The following is a 21,892-nucleotide window of genomic DNA, read 5'->3' as shown; positions in this document are numbered from 1 at the left end:
TGACGTTCCCGTGCACGAGCCCGGCTCCCACTCGTCCTTCATGGACTCCACGCTCTGCGGTGCGGATCAGCCTCTTCCAGCTGTTTCACACTTGCTTTTTCGATCACAGCCCTCCATGGGTCGCTCCCAGTTCTCTGGTACGAGCGACGGCGGTAAGGGCGCGAAACCAATCCTCAGACGTTGCTCACGTGACCTCGAGCACACGTCCGCTGTCGGAACACGCGCACGAATGCCTCCCTTTCGGCTACTCGCTAGCCCAGCGCACTTTCTCCAAATGTCCGGAGACCGCGCTGCAGCCACTGCGCACGGCGGAAACGAGGGTTTTATTTTACCGGGACGATCTGCTCCGATGCGCCCGGTCCGAGGACGGGGCGTCAGTGCAAACCAGGAGGTTAACAGAGCATCTGTCAACCCTGGGGTTTTCTATAAACTGGGGGAAGAACTCTGTTCTTCCATCCCAGTCGATTATGTTTCTCGGGGGGGAGCTGAACGCCTCTATAATGAGAGCACGTTCGTCGCCGGTGAGAGCGGCAGGTCTCACCACGGTGATCTCCCGCGTGCAACCCCGCGAGATCGTGAGAGCCCTGTTAGTCATGAGACTTCTGGGCATGATGGCTGCAGCCCACTCGGTGGTGCTGCTGGGGTTGTTGCGCTCGAGGCGCCTGCAAAGTTGGTTCATCTGCCTCCGGGTACACCCGATACGTCAGAAGAGACGTATGTTGAGGGTTCCCCCCTCAGTGGGCGGGGACCTCGCTCACTGGGGGAATCCCTGCATCCCCTCACACGGGATTCCCATCGGACGTTCTGCGTCACACGTATCTGTGTTTATGGATGCGTCACTGTCTGGGGTGGAGGGCACGTGCTTGTTACGCGGCAGATCGCTGGCCCTCCCACACGCACGAGCACATAAATGTGTTGGAGCTTATGACAATGAGGAATGTGTTCATGCACTTCGCTGCCCTTCTCGATGGCCGTCATGTCAAAGTTCACACAGACAACCAGGTGGCGGCAGCCTGCATAAATCGCCAAGGGGGAGTTCGATCCCCCCCTCTATTGCGCATAGCCACAGGTTTACTGTGTTGGGCACATGTCCACCTGCTGTGCCACCGACATTCCGGGGATCCTGAATGTGGCGGCAGACATCCTGTCGAGAGGGGGTCCCCGCGACTCCGACTGGCGTCTGCATCCCGCGCTGATATCACAGATTTGGATAAGGTTCGGGGAACCGTGTGGATCTGTTCACGGCTCGCGAAAACGCTCAGTGTCGCCTGTGGTTTTCCCTGAGTCTCCGGGACCAAACCTCGCTCGGAGCGGACGCCTTCTCACACCAGCCCGGGCTTCGAACGCTCCTTTATGCGTTTCCACCAGTCCCTCTGATTCCCCGTCTCCTGGACCGATTTCGGTCAGAACAGCTCTCGGTAATTCTGGTGGCGCTTGTCCGCGTCATGGCTTCCGGACCAGCAAGCGCTACTGTCCGGCTCCCCGTGGAGACACCCGCGAAGGGAGGACGCCCCTCCCCGGGCGGATGGGATAATCAGACAAGCCATCGGCTGTGGGTCTGGCCGATGAGCGGTTTCGATTAGGGGTTTCTGGGCTGCCGCATGATGTGGTCATCACGATTCAGAGTGCGCGGGCGCCCTCTACCATTGCATCTTACGCTGCTAAATGGGCAGCTTTCCAGAACTGGGGCACAGAGCGGAATGTTCAAGCGCTCTCCTGCCAGCTGGCGGATGTCCTATCGTTTCTGCAGATATGGACGGACAGGGGCCTCGCATTCAGCACTATTAAAACATATGCTGCAGCTATCTCATCCTGTCACCAGGGTTTTGGTGATAGATCTGTTTTCAATCATCCCCTCACAAAACGTTTTCTAAAAGGTGTCAGAAGGAACAGACCTGTGTCCCGTCCGCTAATTCCCCAGTGGGATCTAACGGTGGTTCTGCGTGGCTTATCTGAAGCCCCATTTGAGCCCTTGGACCAGGTCTCACTCAAGTTCCTGTCACTTACAACTGCCTTGCTGCTGGCACTGGCATCAGTCACGAGAGTGAGCGACCAAACCGCCCTCTCAGTGGCTCCCGCATGCCTCAGGATCCGGAAAGATGGCGGGTCTGCTGTTTTATGCCCCAACCCGGCCTTTGTGCCCAAAAAACATTAATACTTCCTTCAAATCCAGGTCAATTTCATTGGCTGGACTTTTTCCTCCTCCCCATAATTCTGAGGAGAAGGCGGCTTCCCATCTTCTCTGCCCAGTGCGCGCGATCGCACGATATGTGTCACGCACTTCAGGGATTCGCCGCTCACAAATCATGTTTGTGCACTACAGGGAGTCTTCCCTTGGGCAAGCGCTGTTGGCCCAGCGCCTTTGACTCTGGCTATGTGACGCCAGTTCACTCGCTTACACATCATTGGGGCTGCATCCTCCTGAGACACTCAGGGCTCACTCAGCCAGAGGGATTTCCTCTTCTGTGGCGCCCCACAGTGGTGGGTCAATGGAAGTCATTTGTCAGGCTGCTTCATGGGCTTCACCCTGTTCCTTTACTCGTTCTTATTTACGAGATGTGTCTTCAGGATCCATCACTCGTTCAGTGCTTGGACCTCAGCTGGCTGAGTGAAAGCATTATGGCACCTCATCGGCCCTGCTTGAATGAATTTCTTCCTCTTGTGGATGATATTTTTTAGTGGTGGCCCCACTCTTCTCTCTGGCTGCCTCAGCCTTTTAAGCCCTGGGCTGAGGCTGAGCGACCCCCACTAAAAGGAGACATGTTGGGTGTGTCCATTGGTTGTGTTAACCAGTGTGGCGTAAACCCATTCAGCTGCGCATTATTCCAATAGCAGCTCGCTTAAGGGCTAAGACTAGACGAAATAGAATGTTGGTTACGTATTGTAACCCCAGATTCTATGAGTCTAGTCGCAGCCCTTAAGCCACTGGCCCCACTGGTTCTGTTAGGACTAAGAGCCATCGGAGGCGAACAGTGGAGTCGCTCCACTTATATAACCCACAAGGGGTGCCCACGTGGTGGGCGTACATTTAAGCTCTTCATGATTGGCTGATGCTGAGATCACCCTTCCAATAGCAGCTCGCTTAAGGGCTGCGACTAGACTCATAGAATCTGGGGTTACAATACGTAACCAACGTTCTATGTGCTCCTCTGTTCTTCTGCTCCTGTGTTCCATGTGCTTGTGTGTTCCATGTGCTCGTGTGTTCCATGTGCTAGTGTGTTCCATGTGCTCGTGTGTTCCATGTGCTCCTGTGTTCCATGTGCTCCTGTGTTCCATGTGCTCCTGTGTTCTGGTGGTTTTGTGTTCCATGTGCTCATGTGTTCCATGTGCTCCTGTGTTCCATGTGCTCCTCTGTTCTTCTGCTCCTGTGTTCCATGTGCTTGTGTGTTCCATGTGCTCCTGTGTTCTTCTGCTCATGTGTTCCATGTGCTAGTGTGTTCCATGTGCTCCTGTGTTCCATGTGCTCCTCTGTTCTTCTGCTCATGTGTTCCATGTGCTAGTGTGTTCCATGTGCTCCCGAGTTCCATGTGCTCCTGTGATCCATGTGCTAGTGTGTTTCATGTGCTCCTGTGTTCCATGTGCGCGTGTGTTCCATGGGCTCCTCTGTTCTTCTGCTCATGTGTTCCATGTGCTTGTGTGTTCCATGTGCTCCTGTGTTCCATGTGCTCGTGTGTTCCATGTGCTCCTCTGTTCTTGTGCTCCCGTGTTCCATGTGCTCCTGTGTTCCATGTGCTCCTCTTTTCTTGTGCTCCTGTGTTCCATGTGCTCCTCTGTTCTTGTGCTCCCGTGTTCCATGTGCTCCTCTGTTCTTGTGCTCCCGTGTTCCATGTGCTCCTGTGTTCCATGTGCTCCTCTTTTCTTGTGCTCCTGTGTTCCATGTGCTCCTCTGTTCTTGTGCTCCTGTGTTCCATGTGCTCCTCTGTTCTTGTGCTCCCGTGTTCCATGTGCTCTTGTGTTTCATGTGCTCTTGAGTTCCATGTGCTCCTGTGTTCTTGTGCTCCCGTGTTCCATGTGCTCCTCTGTTCTTGTGCTCCTGTGTTCCATGTGCTCTTGTGTTCCATGTGCTCCTCTGTTCTTGTTCTCCTGTGTTCCATGTGCTCTTGTGTTCCATGTGCTCTTGTGTTCCATGTGCTCCTCTGTTCTTGTTCTCCTGTGTTCCATGTGCTCTTGTGTTCCATGTGCTCCTCTGTTCTTCTGCTCATGTGTTCCATGTGCTCGTGTGTTCCATGTGCTAGTGTGTTCCATGTGCTCGTGTGTTCCATGTGCTCCTGTGTTCCATGTGCTCCTGTGTTCCATGTGCTCCTGTGTTCTGGTGGTTTTGTGTTCCATGTGCTCATGTGTTCCATGTGCTCCTGTGTTCTATGTGCTCCTCTGTTCTTCTGCTCCTGTGTTCCATGTGCTTGTGTGTTCCATGTGCTAGTGTGTTCCATGTGCTCGTGTGTTCCATGTGCTCCTGTGTTCCATGTGCTCCTGTGTTCTGGTGGTTTTGTGTTCCATGTGCTCATGTGTTCCATGTGCTCCTGTGTTCCATGTGCTCCTCTGTTCTTCTGCTCCTGTGTTCCATGTGCTTGTGTGTTCCATGTGCTCATGTGTTCCATGTGCTCCTGTGTTCCATGTGCTCCTGTGTTCTTCTGCTCATGTGTTCCATGTGCTAGTGTGTTCCATGTGCTCCTGTGTTCCATGTGCTCCTGTGTTCCATGTGCTCCTCTGTTCTTCTGCTCATGTGTTCCATGTGCTCCCGAGTTCCATGTGCTCCTGTGATCCATGTGCTAGTGTGTTTCATGTGCTCCTGTGTTCCATATGCTCCTGTGTTCTGGTGGTTTTGTGTTCCATGTGCTTGTGTGTTCCATGTGCTTGTGTGTTCCATGTGCTCCTGTGTTCCATGTGCTCGTGTGTTCCATGTGCTGCTCTGTTCTTCTGCTCATGTGTTCCATGTGCTCCCATGTTCCATGTGCTCCTGTGTTCCATGTGCTCCTCTTTTCTTGTGCTCCTGTGTTCCATGTGCTCCTCTGTTCTTGTGCTCCCGTGTTCCATGTGCTCTTGTGTTTCATGTGCTCTTGAGTTCCATGTGCTCCTGTGTTCTTGTGCTCCCGTGTTCCATGTGCTCCTCTGTTCTTGTGCTCCTGTGTTCCATGTGCTCTTGTGTTCCATGTGCTCCTCTGTTCTTGTTCTCCTGTGTTCCATGTGCTCCTCTGTTCTTGTGCTCCTGTGTTCCATGTGCTCCTCTGTTCTTGTGCTCCCGTGTTCCATGTGCTCTTGTGTTTCATGTGCTCTTGAGTTCCATGTGCTCCTCTGTTCTTGTGCTCCTGTGTTCCATGTGCTCTTGTGTTCCATGTGCTCCTCTGTTCTTCTGCTCATGTGTTCCATGTGCTCCTCTGTTCTTGTTCTCCTGTGTTCCATGTGCTCCTCTGTTCTTGTGCTCCTGTGTTCCATGTGCTCCTCTGTTCTTGTGCTCCCGTGTTCCATGTGCTCTTGTGTTTCATGTGCTCTTGAGTTCCATGTGCTCCTCTGTTCTTGTGCTCCTGTGTTCCATGTGCTCTTGTGTTCCATGTGCTCCTCTGTTCTTCTGCTCATGTGTTCCATGTGCTCCTCTGTTCTTGTGCTCCCGTGTTCCATGTGCTCCTGTGTTCCATGTGCTCCCGTGTTCCATGTGCTCCTCTGTTCTTGTGCTCCCGTGTTCCATGTGCTCCTGTGTTCCATGTGCTCCTCTGTTCTTGTGCTCCTGTGTTCCATGTGCTCCTCTGTTCTTGTGCTCCCGTGTTCCATGTGCTCCCGTGTTCCATGTGCTCCTGTGTTCCATGTGCTCCTGTGTTCCATGTGCTCCTCTGTTCTTCTGCTCCTCTTTTCTTGTGCTCCTGTGTTCCATGTGCTCCGCTGTTCTTGTGCTCCCGTGTTCCATGTGCTCTTGTGTTTCATGTGCTCTTGAGTTCCATGTGCTCCTCTGTTCTTGTTCTCCTGTGTTCCATGTGCTCTTGTGTTCCATGTGCTCCTCTGTTCTTGTTCTCCTGTGTTCCATGTTCTCCTGTGTTCCATGTGCTCCTGTGTTCCATGTTCTCCTGTGTTCCATGTGCTCGTGTGTTCCATGTGCTCCTGTGTTCCATGTGCTCCTGTGTTCCATGTGCTCCTGTGTTCCATGTGCTCCTGTGTTCTATGTGCTCCTCTGTTCTTCTGCTCTTGTGTTCCATGTGCTCGTGTGTTCCATGTGCTCCTGTGTTCCATGTGCTTGTGTGTTCCATGTGCTCGTGTATTCCATGTGCTCCTGTGTTCTATGTGCTCCTCTGTTCTTCTGCTCCTGTGTTCCATGTGCTTGTGTGTTCCATGTGCTCCTGTGTTCTATGTGCTCCTCTGTTCTTCTGCTCTTGTGTTCCATGTGCTCGTGTGTTCCATGTGCTCCTGTGTTCCATGTGCTTGTGTGTTCCATGTGCTTGTGTGTTCCATGTGCTCCTGTGTTCTATGTGCTCCTCTGTTCTTCTGCTCTTGTGTTCCATGTGCTTGTGTGTTCCATGTGCTCGTGTGTTCCATGTGCTCGTGTGTTCCATGTGCTCTTGTGTTCCATGTGCTCGTGTGTTCCATGTGCTCTTGTGTTCCATGTGCTCGTTTGTTCTTGTGTTCCATGTGTTGCCTGTGTTCATGGAGCACATGGAACGCAAGAACACATTTAGCATATGGAACACAAGACCACAAGAACACTGGAGCACATGTAGCACAAGAGCACAAGAACACAAGAAAACATGGAACACACAAGCACATGGAACAAAGGAGCAAATGGAACACAGGAGCACAAGGAACACAAGATCACATGAACACAAGAGAACATGCAGCACATGGAACACAGGAGGACATGGAACACAGGAGCACAAGGAACACAAGATCACGAGAACACAAGAGAACATGCAGCACATGGAGCATATGGAGCACATGGAACACAGGAGCACATGGAACACAAGAGCACATGGAACACAAGAGCACATGGAACACAGGAGCACACGCAGAACATGGAGCACATGGAACACAAGAGCACATGCAGCACATGGAGCTAATGGAACACAGGAGCACATGGAACACAAGAACACAGGAGCACATGGAACACAAGAGCACATGGAACACAGGAGCACATGGAGCACATGGAACACAAGAGCACATGGAACACAAGAGCACATGGAACACAGGAGCACATGGAACACACGAGAACAAGGAACACATGGAACACACGAGCACATGGAACACAGGAGCACATGGAACACACGAGCACATGGAACACACGAGTATATGGAACACAGGAGCACATGAAACACATGAGCACATGGAACACAGGAGCACATGGAACACAGGAGCACATGGAACACACGAGCGCATGGAACACAGGAGCACATGGAACACAGGAGCACATGGAACACAAGAGCACATGGAACACAAGAGCACATGGAACTCGGGAGCACGTGGAACACAGGAGCACATAGAGCCCATGGAACACATGGAACACAGGAGCACATGGAACACATGAGCACAAGGAACACAGGAGCACATGGAACACACGAGTATATGGAACACAGGAGCACATGGAACACACAAGCACATGGAACACAGAAGCACATGGAACTCGGGAGCACATGGAGCCCATGGAGCACATGGAACACAGGAGCACAAGAGCACATGGAACACAGGAGCACATGTCGTTGTGTCCTTGGGCAAGACACTTAACCCACGTTGCCTGCTGGTGGTGGTCGGAGGGACCGGTGGCGCCAGTGCTCGGGAGCCTCGCCTGTCATTGCGCCCCAGGGCAGCTGTGGCTACATTGTAGCTCATCCTCACCAGTGTGTGAACGTGTGTGTGAATTGGTGAATGGCTGATTGTGTTGTAAAGCACCTTGAGGGGTTCCAGGACTCTAGGTGCTATATCATGTACAGGCCATTTACCATTTGACAAAGTGGCAGCTATAAGCAAACAGTTTACTCAATTGGCCACTCCTGAACATTTGCTACCACAAACTCCTTCTAGCCCAACCACCTCAAGCCCTACTGCTTTATTTTCCTCTTTTTCCCCTCTCACTGAGAACTGTGTGTCCAAGCTTTTCACGTGCACCCGCCCTACTACATGCCCACTCGACCCCATTCCGACTAAGCTGCTCCAAGCTATTGATCCTACAGTAGCCGCAGCAGTCACACATGTGATCAACGCTTCACTGACATCCGCCACATTTCCCACCTCTCTCAAGCATGCTCAGGTTGAACCGCAGCAAAAAAAAAAAGAATAAATAAAACATCTCTTCCTCCAAATCATGTGGAGAACTACCGACCTAGCTCTCTCCTCCCTTTTCTGTCCAAAATCATTGAAAAGGTGGCTTTCAAGCAGATCACAGACTACTTCTCACAAAACTGTCTGCTTGACCCTTACCAATCTGGGTTCAAAAAGGGCCACTCCACTGAAACTGCTCTGTTAGCAGTGATGGAATCCTTAAAAGAAGCTAGTAAGACTGCCAAATCCTCAGTGCTCATCCTGCTCGACTTATCGGCTGCATTTGACACTGTCAACCATGGCTTCCTTTTGTCTACGCTCTCTAGCGTGGGCATCACAGCGAAGGCACAAACCTGGTTTGAATTGTACCTCACAGGATGATTATTCAGTGTATTTTGGCTTGGACAATCCTCTACTGTGCACCATCTTGCCACAGGAGTCCCCCAGGGCTCTGTACTGGGAACTCTTCTCTTTGCCACATACACCGCCTCACTGGGTGAGATCAGTCAATCACATGGCTTCTCCTACCACTGCTATGCAGACGACACCCAGCTCTATCTGTCATTTCCACCGGACGACCACACTGTCTCTGCACGAATATCAAACTGTCTCTCTGACATATCAAAATGGATGAAATCCCACCATCTCCAACTCAACCTCTCTAAAACTGAACTACTTGTCACCCCAGCAAAACCATCCATACAGCACAATATCTCAATCCAAAATGGCTTCCTATCTCTGGCTCCTTCAAAGGCAGTTTGAAATCTGGGTGTTGTGATTGATGAACACCTGACCTTTAAAGATCATGTTGCCTCTGTTGCTCAGTCATGCTGCTTTGCGCTGTATAACATACAAAAGATCAGACCATACCTAATACAACATGCCACCCAGCTCCTGGTGCAATCTACTGTCATCTCCCACCTCGATTACTGCAATGCCCTTCTAACTGGTCTTCCAGGCTGTACTGTGAGACCTCTTCAAATCGTCGAGAACGCAGCGGCACGTCTGGTCTTCAATCAGCCAAAAAGAGCACACGTCACCTCTCTGTTCATTGAGCTCCACTGGCTACCACTAGCAGCATGCATCAAATTCAAATTGCTAACACTAGCATACAAAGTCCGAGATGGTGCGGTTCCCATCTACCTGAATCCTCTTGCAAAGGCTTATGTCCCGGCCCGGCCGCTCCGGCCATCACACGATCGTTGGCTAGCAGTGCCTACACCACGCTCAGGACAATCCAGGCTCTTCTCATGCATCCTTCCACAAATGTGGAATGATCTACCAAGCACTACCAGAACAGGGGCTTCCTTTTCAATTTTCAAGAAACTCCTGAAGACCCTGCTCTTCAGAGAGCATCTTCTAAACTAGCACCTTCCCTGCACCCGTCCCCCCTCTCTACTGTCCACTCCTTGTTCCCTCCTCTCCATGATTGATGTCAAGTTGTTGTTGTTATTGTTGTTGTTAGCCTCAAGGGCAACATGACGATTATCACTTGTAAGTCGCTTTGGACAAAAGTGTCTGCTAAATACATAAACAAACATTTGAGGTGGCTCGGGCCTCTAGTTAGGACGCCTACTGGACGCCTTCCTGGTGAGGTTTTCCGGGAGGAGACCCAAAGGAGAACCCTGGACACCCTGCTGGGATAATGGTTCTCAGCTGGAATGCCTTGTGATATCTCCTGGAGCTGACCAAAGTGGCTGTGGAGAAGGAAGTCTGGGCCTGCCTGCTTAGGCTGCTGCCCCTTCGACCCGACCCCGGATAGAATGGATGGATGGATGACTAATTGATCTGTTAGAGTATTTTTGGGACAGCAACATGTTTGCCTTTAAAATGTTTAATGATGAATGGCTTATGTTTGTTTAGTGCCTTCATAGGGTTCTACAATACAAGCAGTCATCCACTCATTCACACACACGTTCACCCGTTTTACATGAAAATCTACAGATATTATTCTTATGTTTACCTGAGATCAAGTAAAAACTGCTGAATTTAAACAGCTTAGTGGGGAAATAGAACAATGACAAGGTGCAATGATGTTTTAATTTTATTTACCATTAACAACATTTGTTACATCCATAAAGTTTTTTAATGCATCAACAAAAAAGGGGGATAAACTACTAGACATGAATTTCAGTCAAATGAAGTGAAATGCCTTAAAGTGACAATGTGTAGTTTTTGCCATAAATTTCTGGAAATATCCATCAAAATGTTGTTGAAAATAAATAAAATGATGCCCAGTTGTTGAAAAATATATATAACATATAACATATATATTGGTAAATGTCTTACTTCAGCACAAAAGTACTGCTTGCTTGCAAAGGTTTAGGTATCTACTGCCCCCTATCGCCAGGAAAACTACACAATGTCACTTTAAAGTAGCTCTTTTGTTTTAAGGAGTGTGTAAAATAAAAAGCTAGACCGAGAAGGTGCTGTTCTGACGAGCAAGGAAGTAATCCATCTTGTTTTTCCTTTTAGGTTTGAAGAGGGCATAGAGGAAGATAGAGACCACAGTCAGGAAGCAGGATGTGGTCACCATGGCAACAATTAGCCATGTAGAGCTGGAATCTGTAAAATACATTGTAACAATGTAAATCGGGTGTTTGATTCACTCGTACTGGTAAGAAAAGCACAAAACCAGTTACTGTTTCATAAATTAAATATTAGTGGAATTTCAGCCATGCTTTTATTTTGACAGTTTATGAGAGATGACACACCTTCTAGTTGAAGCATCGTAACAATTTCTTGTCTCCCTCCTGTGCTTTGAGTGATGCACTTCATCTCTGTCTTCTCATCTTCCTCTGTAACTAAAGAGATGATGAGTCTCATCTCAACCTGGCAGGCTGTAGTCAACCTGGTTACCCTGGAAACAGATGGACATCATCAGTCAGAACCAACCAGTAATGAATGATTAAAGAGAGTTCACACTCGAGTTGTTAGTAAATGTACGTTTTAGTAATGAGAAATTAGTAATCAGAAATCAGTGAAGAAAAAAAGTGGTTGTTTATTTCTGAAAATACAAAACTTTAAAATATTAAATGCAAGTTCATTTCAATTCAATTTTATTTATATAGCGCCATATCACGACAAGAGTCGTCTCAAGGCACTTCACATAATAAACATTCCAATTCAAGTCAGTTCATTAAGCCAATCAGAAAAAGGTTTCCTATATAAGGAACCCAGCAAATTGCATCAAGTCACGGACTAGTGTCAGTGACTTTACAGCAATCCTCATACTAAGCAAGCATTTAGCGACAGTGGAGAGGAAAACTCCCTTTTAACAGGAAGAAACCTCAACAAGATACAAGGAGCAGCAGTAGCTCAGGTGGTAGAGCGGGTTGCCTCATGATCGGAGGGTCATGGGTTCGATTCCAGCTCCCGCCAGAGGTATTCTGCTGTTGTGTCCTTGGGCAAGACACTTCACCCAACTTGTCTGTGTTGGTGGTAGTTAGAGGGGCCGACGGCGCCAAATGGCAGACTCGCCCCTGTCAGACCACCCCAGGATGGCTGTGGCTACAAAGTAGCTTACCATCACTGGCAGTGTGTGAATGTGAGAGTGTGTGAACGTGTCTTTGAGTGTCCTAAAAAGCGCCACATAAGTTCGATGATGTTAACCAATAAAGTGAAAGAAGTAAGATCAGTCATAGATTTTGCTCAAACGTATAAAAATTTCCATCATTTTGAGTCTTGTAACCCTTCAAATGCCAGTTTGATTAAAAGAAAAAATCTGTTATTTCCAAAAAAAAAAAAAACACTTTTTCTTCCTGGGGCATTTATTATAAATCACTCTTGGTCATGTTATGAAATGTCTCAAAAAATAATTTAGCATTAAATATTTTTTGCTTAGCAACAGATTGAATTTAGCAGACAAAAATGTCCCATTGACTTCCATTCAAATCATAGTTTTTTATCCTGTAACATCTGCAACAAATAATCACGCTTTCTGTGATATTAGGGTTTCATTTTGGAGAAAAGTAGTCAAATTCATGATTTTTACCATTCATCAAATTCAGTCATTTCTCCATATGTGGCCCGAGCGAGAAACTCTACACATTTCTTTAGATCTTCTGCTGTTTGTATTGAAGTCAAAAGGTCAACCTGACCTCTGATAAGTAAATAAACACAGTTTGACTCTCTTCCTGAACTTCAAATTGTAGAAAACCAAAACAATTAGTTTTGCTTATGCACCTGGCAGACTAATAACCTGAGGGTTAACTTTGAACACTGCATGGGAAAAACATCATTTTTATATCATTAAGCTGTTATTTTATGTAGCTAAATGGCATATTCATGAATGTTGATATACTAATAAAAAAGCATTATTCTCTATGTTTGAAAATGAGGTTAAACAACATATGAAAAGATTCAGCTAATGTTAAAGCTGTAAGACCTTTAATTTGTGGGATCTCTTTAGAGAAGTGGATCACTCGTGCAATCAGTGCAGGTGCAGTGGTTTCTAGAAGGAACAAATACCTTGTAAGTCATACTCTGGGGAATGAAGCTCATTTTCATCTGTTTCAGGAAGTAAAAGTCAACTGGAGGAGAAAGTCGATTCCGCTGGTAGGATTTGGAGTCTCGTTTCCTGACTTGGGGCATCTCTCCTTTGATTGGCTAATAGCAACGCGACTCTACCACTGACTCTGCTTTGCATCTCCTCAAAGACCTGCCTGCCTTCAAAGGCCTGAAGGAGTTTGCCGGGACGTTCTCTGCTGTTTCCTGGACGCTAAACCAACAACAGCCTTCCCCGTCATGAATCAAGATGGCCGAGTCCATGACTGTTGAGGGACAGTGCAACGTAGATCTGTCATGCTTTTCAAATCCTACAGTTTTACCATCTATTTTCTATCAGAAGCTAATGCAGGAGGTAGGTGTGGGTGATTAAAAATGACCTAGGACTCCGTTGATGGTGTGAAAAGACTACAGCCACGATAATCATCTCTCTGTTTTTCAGTACTGATTTCTGATGAGGACATCTGAATACCAAAACATGCATCAACCACAAATCAACCCGTACCTTCTCCCTCCCTGCAGAGCCCTCTTGTCCAGGTAGGATGACTCCACCGATTGGCCGTTTATTAGCCAAGAGACCACCGTTGAATCTGCCTCTTCACATCCAATGACAACCTGACAGTGCAATTCCAGTCCTGAGCCTGCATACAGTATTTAAAAATCAACATTTCTGTTCTGAATCCTTTGACTGCGTGACACCTGGCATGTCGTAACAAACGCACCGTGTGGACTCTCAAAAATGGTTCCATTGACTGGTGAGACAATCACAGGTGGCCCAACTATCACAAACAGGACATAAATGAAAACATTACATTAGAACCAACACTTCTGCAGTCTCTTCAATCATTAAGGAAAATAACTCACCATTAGGAGTGCTGTGAGAATCTGGAGCTGATGTGGAGACCTTAGGCACAGTGGTGGTAATAGCAGGGTTTGACCCTGGCAGATAAAAAAAGTTTATGTTTATGTTTATGTTTATGTATTTAGCAGACGCTTTTGTCCAAAGCGACTTACAAGTGATAATTGGCATTTTGCCCTTGAGGCTAACAACAACAACTTGACATCAATCATGGAGAGGAGGGAACAAGGAGTGGACAGTAGAGGGGGGACGGGTGCAGGGAGGGTGCTAGTTTAGAAGATGCTCTCTGAAGAGCAGGGTCTTCAGGAGTTTCTTGAAAATTGAAAAGGAAGCCCCTGTTCTGGTAGTGCTTGGAAGGTCATTCCACATTTGTGGAACGATGCATGAGAAGAGTCTGGATTGTCCTGAGCGTGGTGTAGGCACTGCTAGCCGACGATCCTGTGATGACCGGAGCGGCCGGGCCGAGACGTAAGCCTTTGCAAGAGGATTCAGGTAGATGGGAGCCGTACCATCTCGGACTTTTTATGCTAGTGTTAGCAATTTGAATTTGATGCGTGCTGCTAGCGGTAGCCAGTGGAGCTCAATGAACAGAGGGGTGACGTGTGCTCTTTTAGGCTGATTGAAGACAAAAAAGTACTTCTAAACTAAGATCTTCAATATTGAGTCATTGTTTTGTGTGTTCATCCAACAGGAGGGGGTATCTCCTGATTCAGTCGAAAGTTTGGTCTACGTTAACTCCCTTCAGTTACAACTCTAACCTCGGCGAGGTGTGTACGTCTGCTGCTTTAAGCTGAACCAACCTTGCACATGGAGCGTAAAGGCTCTGCTGACTTTGTACGGCTGCTTGTTGATGAGCACCGTGAGTCTGCAGGTGTAGACGCCTGAGTGGGATTTCCTCACAGCAGGGATCGTCAGCGTTCCTGTCCTGGGCTCAAGAGGAGAGGAGCTGGAGTCCTGTCCCAGAGGACGATGCTGTTAGTTCTTGTTTAAAACAAAAGGAAACGGGGAAACGTTTCTCCCACCCACCTTGTACCACTCTATCAGCCAGTCGGTCTTGTTGAAGCGGCTCAGGGATGGACAGGTGAACTCCACGTTCTCCCCCTCTGTGGCTGGCCATGGGTAGGACAGTTTCTCTATGCTGACCGAATCGGACTCAAACACGTGTAACGTGATGCTCCCAGTCACACAGTAGGTGTCATTTCTGCAGAGGAAATTAATGAATCAAAGTTAGAAAGATTATGTTGCATTTGATCAAAGGGCTTCGAAACCTAAACCTTCATTTAAGCAAACTAAACTTTTCACTAACAATAGAAGGGTTTTAGATACCCCTTTATCCCTAATCTCCTGATTATGCATCCATTAATCTATCTGTTTTCTTCTGTTTAGCTAAGGTCAGGCCACGTGGTTCACCCTGCGGGATTCAACTCTCACACCAGAGTCAAATCAGATCAAATCAAACTTTATTTATACAGCACAATTCATACAATAAATGCAAAGTGCTTTACAAATTAAAATGACCCCACATACCCACATTCCCTCCCTCCCCACAAATATAAAAGCACAATGACAATAATATCCCCATTACACTCATTGTCTGACACACACACACACACACACACACACACACACACACACACACCACACACACACACACACACACACACACACACACACACACACACACACACACACACACACACACACCACACACACACACACACACACACACACACACACACACACACGTGCGTGCGCTCAAAGACATAAGATAGAAAATGGAACACACTGGGCTGAGCTCAGATGAGCCAGACAAGCCTTGTTAAGGAAACTTAGCTGATTATAACGCGATCAGCTGACAGGAACCATCCCTTACCGCGCTCCCATACACTAGTGATAAATATTTTCCTATATGCACCGGTTTCCTTGTGTTAAGGAATTACAATTCTAAGTCCGTGATGGTTCATGGTAAAATGTTCTTGGGTTAAAACTCCGGCATACAGCGAGTGTTTCGTGTATTCAGATGAATGCTGTGGACTACCTGTATGTGCAGGTGTATTCTCCTGAGTCTGAGGCCTGAGCCGGGAGGAACCACAGCTGTTTATCGTGCTGCTGGACACGCCCCTCGCTCTTGTATGCCACTCTCTCTGTCCCGTTGGACCTGCTGATGACGTACTTTGCCGTCGGTGGGATGATTTTGCGTACTTTAAGTACTCTCATGAACATTGGAAAGTAGAGGATTACAGCCTCGCCCTCAACCCTGAAGACATCCACCTCCGGAGATACCTGGTAACAGCCATCTGTTGTAAAAACAAAGTTCAAAGGATTAACACTGCAGCAGTACAACACTCACTCCTGAAATAATGTCATTTAGGCAAAATAGTTATTTTTTTAAAGGGAAATTGACTCCTTGGTGTCATCAGGTGTTGAAAATCAGTGAGAAGAGGCTGGTGAGGGCTAATGCAGCAATATCCTGTCACACCTTTCAGCAACAACATTGCTCATCTTGGCTAAAATGAGCAAACTGTGCAACACACTCACCTTTCATAGGTAGAGGAGGTAGAGGAGGTAGTCCAGAAACACTCCCAATGAAGAGCAGAGCAAGCACCAATGCAGCACAGGCCATGATGGAGGTCTGCAGTCACAAAGGTCAGAAATCAAATGTCTGCTAACTAAAATAAGAGATCACCAAAAAAAAAAAAGCCGAATCGGAAACCTGGCTCCGGTTGGGAAGTTCTGAGACAGGAACGACAGGAGAATAACGATGACGCTACTTTATAAAGGAAACAATCAGATACACAGTGGTGTTTCTCTGGGAGGTCCAGGAGTGATGCTTTAATTCATCCCTTTTGTATACCCAGAAATGTGTGACATCACTGGCGTTGTCACCAGTGGGCGGGCACTCCCCATGCTCATATTAACCACACGGGTTCACACATTATGAGTAATACTAAAGTAATACTTTAAGGTCAGCTGGATCAAAGGTCAACATTCACAATGGAAGATGAATAAGAAAGTAATTTATTTTTAATTAAATATTTCAGATTAAATAAAATCTACTACTAATCTCTCTTAAATCCCATTTTAACTGATTATTTCCATTTTTTTTAGTTCTGTAGAGACGTTTTCTGGCAGTTAAATCACTGTTTCCATGGAAACTGTCTGATTTTCACTTCTGCTTCTTTGTCTTTTATAACGGGATCAGCTGACAGGAATCTTCCCTTTCCAGCATGCTCACATGCACTAGTGATAATATTTTCCTTTATGCACCGGTTTCCTTGTGTCGTCAGAAGGCAGTTCATTCATAAATGTTGTGGGCATGTCGTCATTAGGGCTTCCTCCTCCATAGAACCTGTGGGCGTGTCCACGCTGTAACTGCTAATGACATGAGTCATGGAGATTCAGTAGAAACTTAACTAAAGGTTTCGATTCAATCTGAAGATTTATCACAGAACTATTACTGATGATGAAAATAAATTCATCATTTTAATATTTATAAAATACATTGGAGGCTGAGCTGCAGCTATCTACAGGTGCTTTATCTAGTTTTGTATTCGGCAGCAGTTCGAGGCAGACTTGTTCCGACTAGAGAGACCTGGACGAGAAGGACCCGCCTTTACAAGACAGATCTCTCAACACAGATAACTCCTGGTTTCTTTTCTCAAACTGAGTGTAATAATGAGTTTTCATAAACATCAGATTGGCCATTCATTCCTCCATGTCAACCAGCACCACTAGACCACAGCTACAGCCACACAGCAAGAGTCTGGCTAGAACGCCAGCTTTCAGTGTGATTAATGCTCAAACTCTGGAGGACATAGTTAAGACCTCACCCACCTGCTGTCTGGACAGCCACCCACCCACCTAACTGTTTTAGTTGCATGAAAGCTGATGTTCTGATGATTGCTGATTGCTCCTTAAAGAGCAACTAACACCTAACTCAACTGTTTGCTGATTAATTGTATAAATGAGTGTCTAATAGTGCTGTAGGCATTTTGGCAGTTTAATGCATCATATTTCACATTTCTCACCTCACCTCAAGTGGAGGAGTTTAAGTATCTCGGGGTCTTGTTCACGAGTGAGGGTAGGAGGGATCGGGAGATCGACAGGTGAACTGGTTCAGCGTCTGCAGTGATGCGGACGCTGAGCCGATCTGTCGTAGTGAAGAGGGAGCTGAGCCAGAAAGCCAGGCTCTCGATTTACCGGTCGATCTACGTCCCAATCCTCACCTATGGTCATGAGCTTTGGGTAATGACCGAAAGAACGAGATCGCGGATACAAGCGGCCAAAATGAGTTTCCTCCGTAGGGTGGCTGGGCTCAGCCTTAGAGATAGGGTGAGGAGCTCGGACATTCGGGAGGGACTCGGAGTAGAACCGCTGCTCCTCTGCATCGAAAGGAGTCAGTTGAGGTGGTTTGGGCATCTGGTCAGGATGCCTCCTGGACGCCTCCCTGGGGAGGTGTTTCGGGCATGTCCTGCCGGCAGGAGGACCCTGGGTCGACCCAGGACACGTTGGAGAGGTTACATCTCCAATCTGGTCCGGGAACGCCTTGGGGTCCTGCCAGAGGAGCTGGTGGAGGTGGCTGGGGAAAGGACGGTCTGGAGCTCCCTAGTTGGGATGCTGCCCCCGCGACCCGGACCCGGATAAGCGGAGGAAGATGACGACGATATTTCACATTTCAGCTTAAAACTGTTATTATTTTTTCCTCTTCAGGTTAAAACTCTGCTCTACATTGATTTTGAATCAGCCACAGCTGATGGCTGAGAGCTCCCAGGTGGTGTCTGTCCTGTTTAACATGACCGCACCTCCAGCTGCTTGGCCAGTTACAAACGGATTTGAAACAATACGGCTTACAGCCGCTCGCCCCCTTAAAAAAACACTCCTTCCTCTCTTCTAGTGATCAAGATGGAAAGAAAAATCTCCAGCCTGCTGCAGTTTCTCTGTTTGCTTGTTCTACTGAGCAGTGAGCAGCCCCGGTGTTGTGGGTGGGACTACCGGGCCTGGGCCCACCCACTTGCACTTGGGCCCACCCTAATACAGCTGCGGGCTGCTTTGATCAATCACAACAGGTCATTTGACACCAACCAAAACCCGTTCCGTTAACTCAGGCACATCAAGGTTTTGCCCTTTCAACAGAAGATAATGATTTAAACAATTTATATAAAATTTATCCAAAAGTGGTGCCCTGTCTGTGCCTAAAAATAATTTGATATTATTCACCCTGTTAGTGGTTTTGCTTTCCCATAATAGTTGAGCAGGTGCAGCTTGTTGATGCCTGTAATCATTCGGAACATGTATAAAAGGTTCAGAACACAAATTCAAGCTCTGTCTCACTGAACTGTCATTAAACGTTGTACTGAACAAAACTTAAACAATGTTCTGATACACACACACACACACACACACACACACACACACACACACACACACACACACACACACACACACTTACAGCCACAGGTTAACGGTGCAGTGCACCTATGCTCTGATGTTAATCGAGTTTAATAGTTCCTTCATAGCGTTGCAACTTTCTTCACAAGAGGGCAAAAAGGTTAAATGTAGGCAGGGGTCACGTTAACGGGTAGTTTTTGTATTGCCTCAGTATCGCTCTCTCAGTCCGCCAGACGATGCCTCATTTAGGGGCATTTTTCTAACAGGAAGTGTGTTTTAAGTATGACTCCACCCAGGGTGGGACTTACCCTTCAATGTCAGATATTTTTCTTAAATTATTGAAAACTGCTGCTGCTGTTAAGCCTCATGTAAAGATAATAAAATTAGATCCATTAGTGATGAATAAGTACAAACCAATCTCCCTTTAATCGGGAAAGTTATTGAAAAAGCTGTTATGATCCAGCTGAACAACTTTTTAGAGACAAACGAGCTGCTAGATGGTTTCCAGTCAGGCTTTAGACAACACCACAGCCCTGAGACCGCACTTATTAAAGTATTAAATGATATTCATCTAAATACAGATTCAGGCAAAACATCTGTCCTGATGATGCTCGATCTCACTGCAGCTGTTGATACAGTGAACCACAACATCCTTCTTGATAGGCTCATAACCTGGGTGGGACTTTCAGTCCACAGTTGGTTCCAACCTTATCTTGAAGACAGAGGTTATGTTGTCTCTATTGGTCACAAATCAAAGCTGATCACCATGACGTGTGGTTTTCCCAAGGCTCAATTCTTGGACCACTGCTCTTAAAGCTCTACATGCTCCCCCTGGGTCAGGTCATACACAATAACAACATTATCTATCATATTTATGCAGATGACACCCACATCTACCTAGCTCTATCACCTAGTGACTGTGGTCCCCTAGACTCGCTCTATTAGTTCATGCGGCCAGCAGGGCTCTGAGACCCTTAGGAAACAATCAGCTGTCAATCATTACACTCGTCAGGGCACACATTCCCTCCTGATTACACTGACTCCCACACTCCATGTTTTATTTTACTTTTTAACCCTCTGGAGGCAGGCGCTGCAGATTTGCAACGTTAAAACCTACCTACCTAGTTATTCCGCTGTTATGGAAAAATCTATGTTTATTACTTCCTACGTATTTCATGAGCATTAACTCAGAAGTACCCCTGAAGGACTTAGTTGTTTGTCATTTTGTCAAAACTTATTTGGAGTCTGAGAGGGTTAAGGGGTTTTGTTAGAATAATCGTAGTTTTTTTCTTCTGTCTTTCACAGTTTTTCTCCATGGAAATATATATATATATACACACATGTATATATATATATTTATGTCTACATACATAAATATATATATATACACACATGTATATATATATATTTATGTCTATATACACATAAATATATATATATATATATATATACATAAATATATATATACACATGTATATATATATATATTTATGTATATATACATATATATATATATATATACATAAATATATATATATATATACATACATATATATATATATATATATACACATGTATATATGTATATATACATACATATATATATGTATATATATATATATAATGATTTCAAAATATAAGAATTATGATATCATAAGATGATTTCAACTCCTAGAACTGTAAATGCTAATGTCTTAACCGTTGTGTCCCTTTGTCAAACAAACTTTGGCAATTATAAATATTTCAATAAATACTAAGACCTAAATGTTATATACAATTTTATACATTGAAAATTGTACTTCTTAAATCACACGCACACACACACACACACACACACACACACACGCACGCACGCACGCACACACACACACACACACACACACACACACACACACACACACACACAGAGGTATATGAGCAGATTGGTATACTCACTGGTGACCTGTTGAAGTCGTGGATATGTTCTGGGTCTGATGGGATGCTGGTGGCCTCAACAGCAGCAGGAAGTATGAGGTCTCCTAGCGGCTCACAGGGAATCTGAGCTCCTTTTCAATGTTTCCCCTCATGAGATGGAAATTTCTCAGGTTTCTCAATGTAACGCAGTGTACTGCTCAGCTCACCACTCAAGTCTGCTGACTCCTCAATGTACACACACACACACACACACACACACACACACACACACACACACACACACAAACTCACAGACTGCACAGGATTAAGAAGAATTTCTTTCTTCGTTACTCTCTGGCATCACAGGACTCTTCGTGTTTGACGTTGTTGTTTATTTTAGAGCACAAACATGAGCGCACACACATGCACACACACAGCCACTATCGGCATATGGGGGGTGGGGGGGATTCCCTGAGGGATTGCAGATTCCTGTTGCACCACACACACTTTTGTAACATTCAGGTGATTTGATTTAACCAGATTTAGTGTTTTCTGGCTCAATCTACAGGAGCATCTGGAATTTGGATATGAATTAAAAATCAAACAATAATAAATTGTTGATATCTATATTGTCCTGAAGCTGATAAAAAAACATAATGACACAATAGAAACACATTTTTGTATTTATTATTTTTGTCTAACCGGATGTTTAGTAGATCATCTGAGGACCCCACTCGTTAACCCCCTGTGGATCCTGACGCCAGCGTTGTAACACCTTTGACCTTACCTGACCACACCTGACTAGAAGCTGTAGAGCAGCCGAGATGTTTCAGAAGGACAGCTGAGTCATTTTAACCCGAGGGCTGAGTTTGTTGTGGTTAGCCTGAAAAAGAGGTTTCCACACTTCACTGATGGCAGCTGTCTGCATTAATAAAGCAGGATTAATGATTAACAAGCCAAAGAAACACGCAGCACTCTCTAATTCTTCCCCCCCAGTGAGACAAAGCTGTA

At 46.3% G+C, this 21,892-nt stretch overlaps 1 protein-coding gene across 1 annotated transcript; it reads right to left on the bottom strand.

Annotated features, from left to right (window-relative positions):
- Window positions 1–10,264: 10,264 nt before the first annotated feature.
- Window positions 10,265–21,058, bottom strand: LOC107389641 (interleukin-1 receptor type 2). The gene is made up of 10 exons (XM_015965882.3): window positions 20,924–21,058; window positions 16,139–16,232; window positions 15,639–15,897; window positions 14,627–14,801; window positions 14,401–14,554; window positions 13,606–13,680; window positions 13,464–13,520; window positions 13,247–13,382; window positions 10,950–11,095; window positions 10,265–10,800 (listed from the first exon to the last, which is right to left on the bottom strand). The coding sequence occupies exons 2-10, from the start codon at window positions 16,221–16,223 to the stop codon at window positions 10,649–10,651; spliced, it is 1,239 nt and encodes a 412-aa protein (XP_015821368.1). The 5' UTR covers window positions 16,224–16,232; window positions 20,924–21,058; the 3' UTR covers window positions 10,265–10,648.
- Window positions 21,059–21,892: the final 834 nt, after the last annotated feature.

This window comes from Nothobranchius furzeri, chromosome 14 (assembly GCF_043380555.1).
Source record: "Nothobranchius furzeri strain GRZ-AD chromosome 14, NfurGRZ-RIMD1, whole genome shotgun sequence".
Lineage (NCBI taxonomy): Eukaryota > Metazoa > Chordata > Actinopteri > Cyprinodontiformes > Nothobranchiidae > Nothobranchius > Nothobranchius furzeri.
Note: the sequence above shows the minus strand (reverse complement) of the source record. Positions and strands in the feature narration are given on the sequence as shown.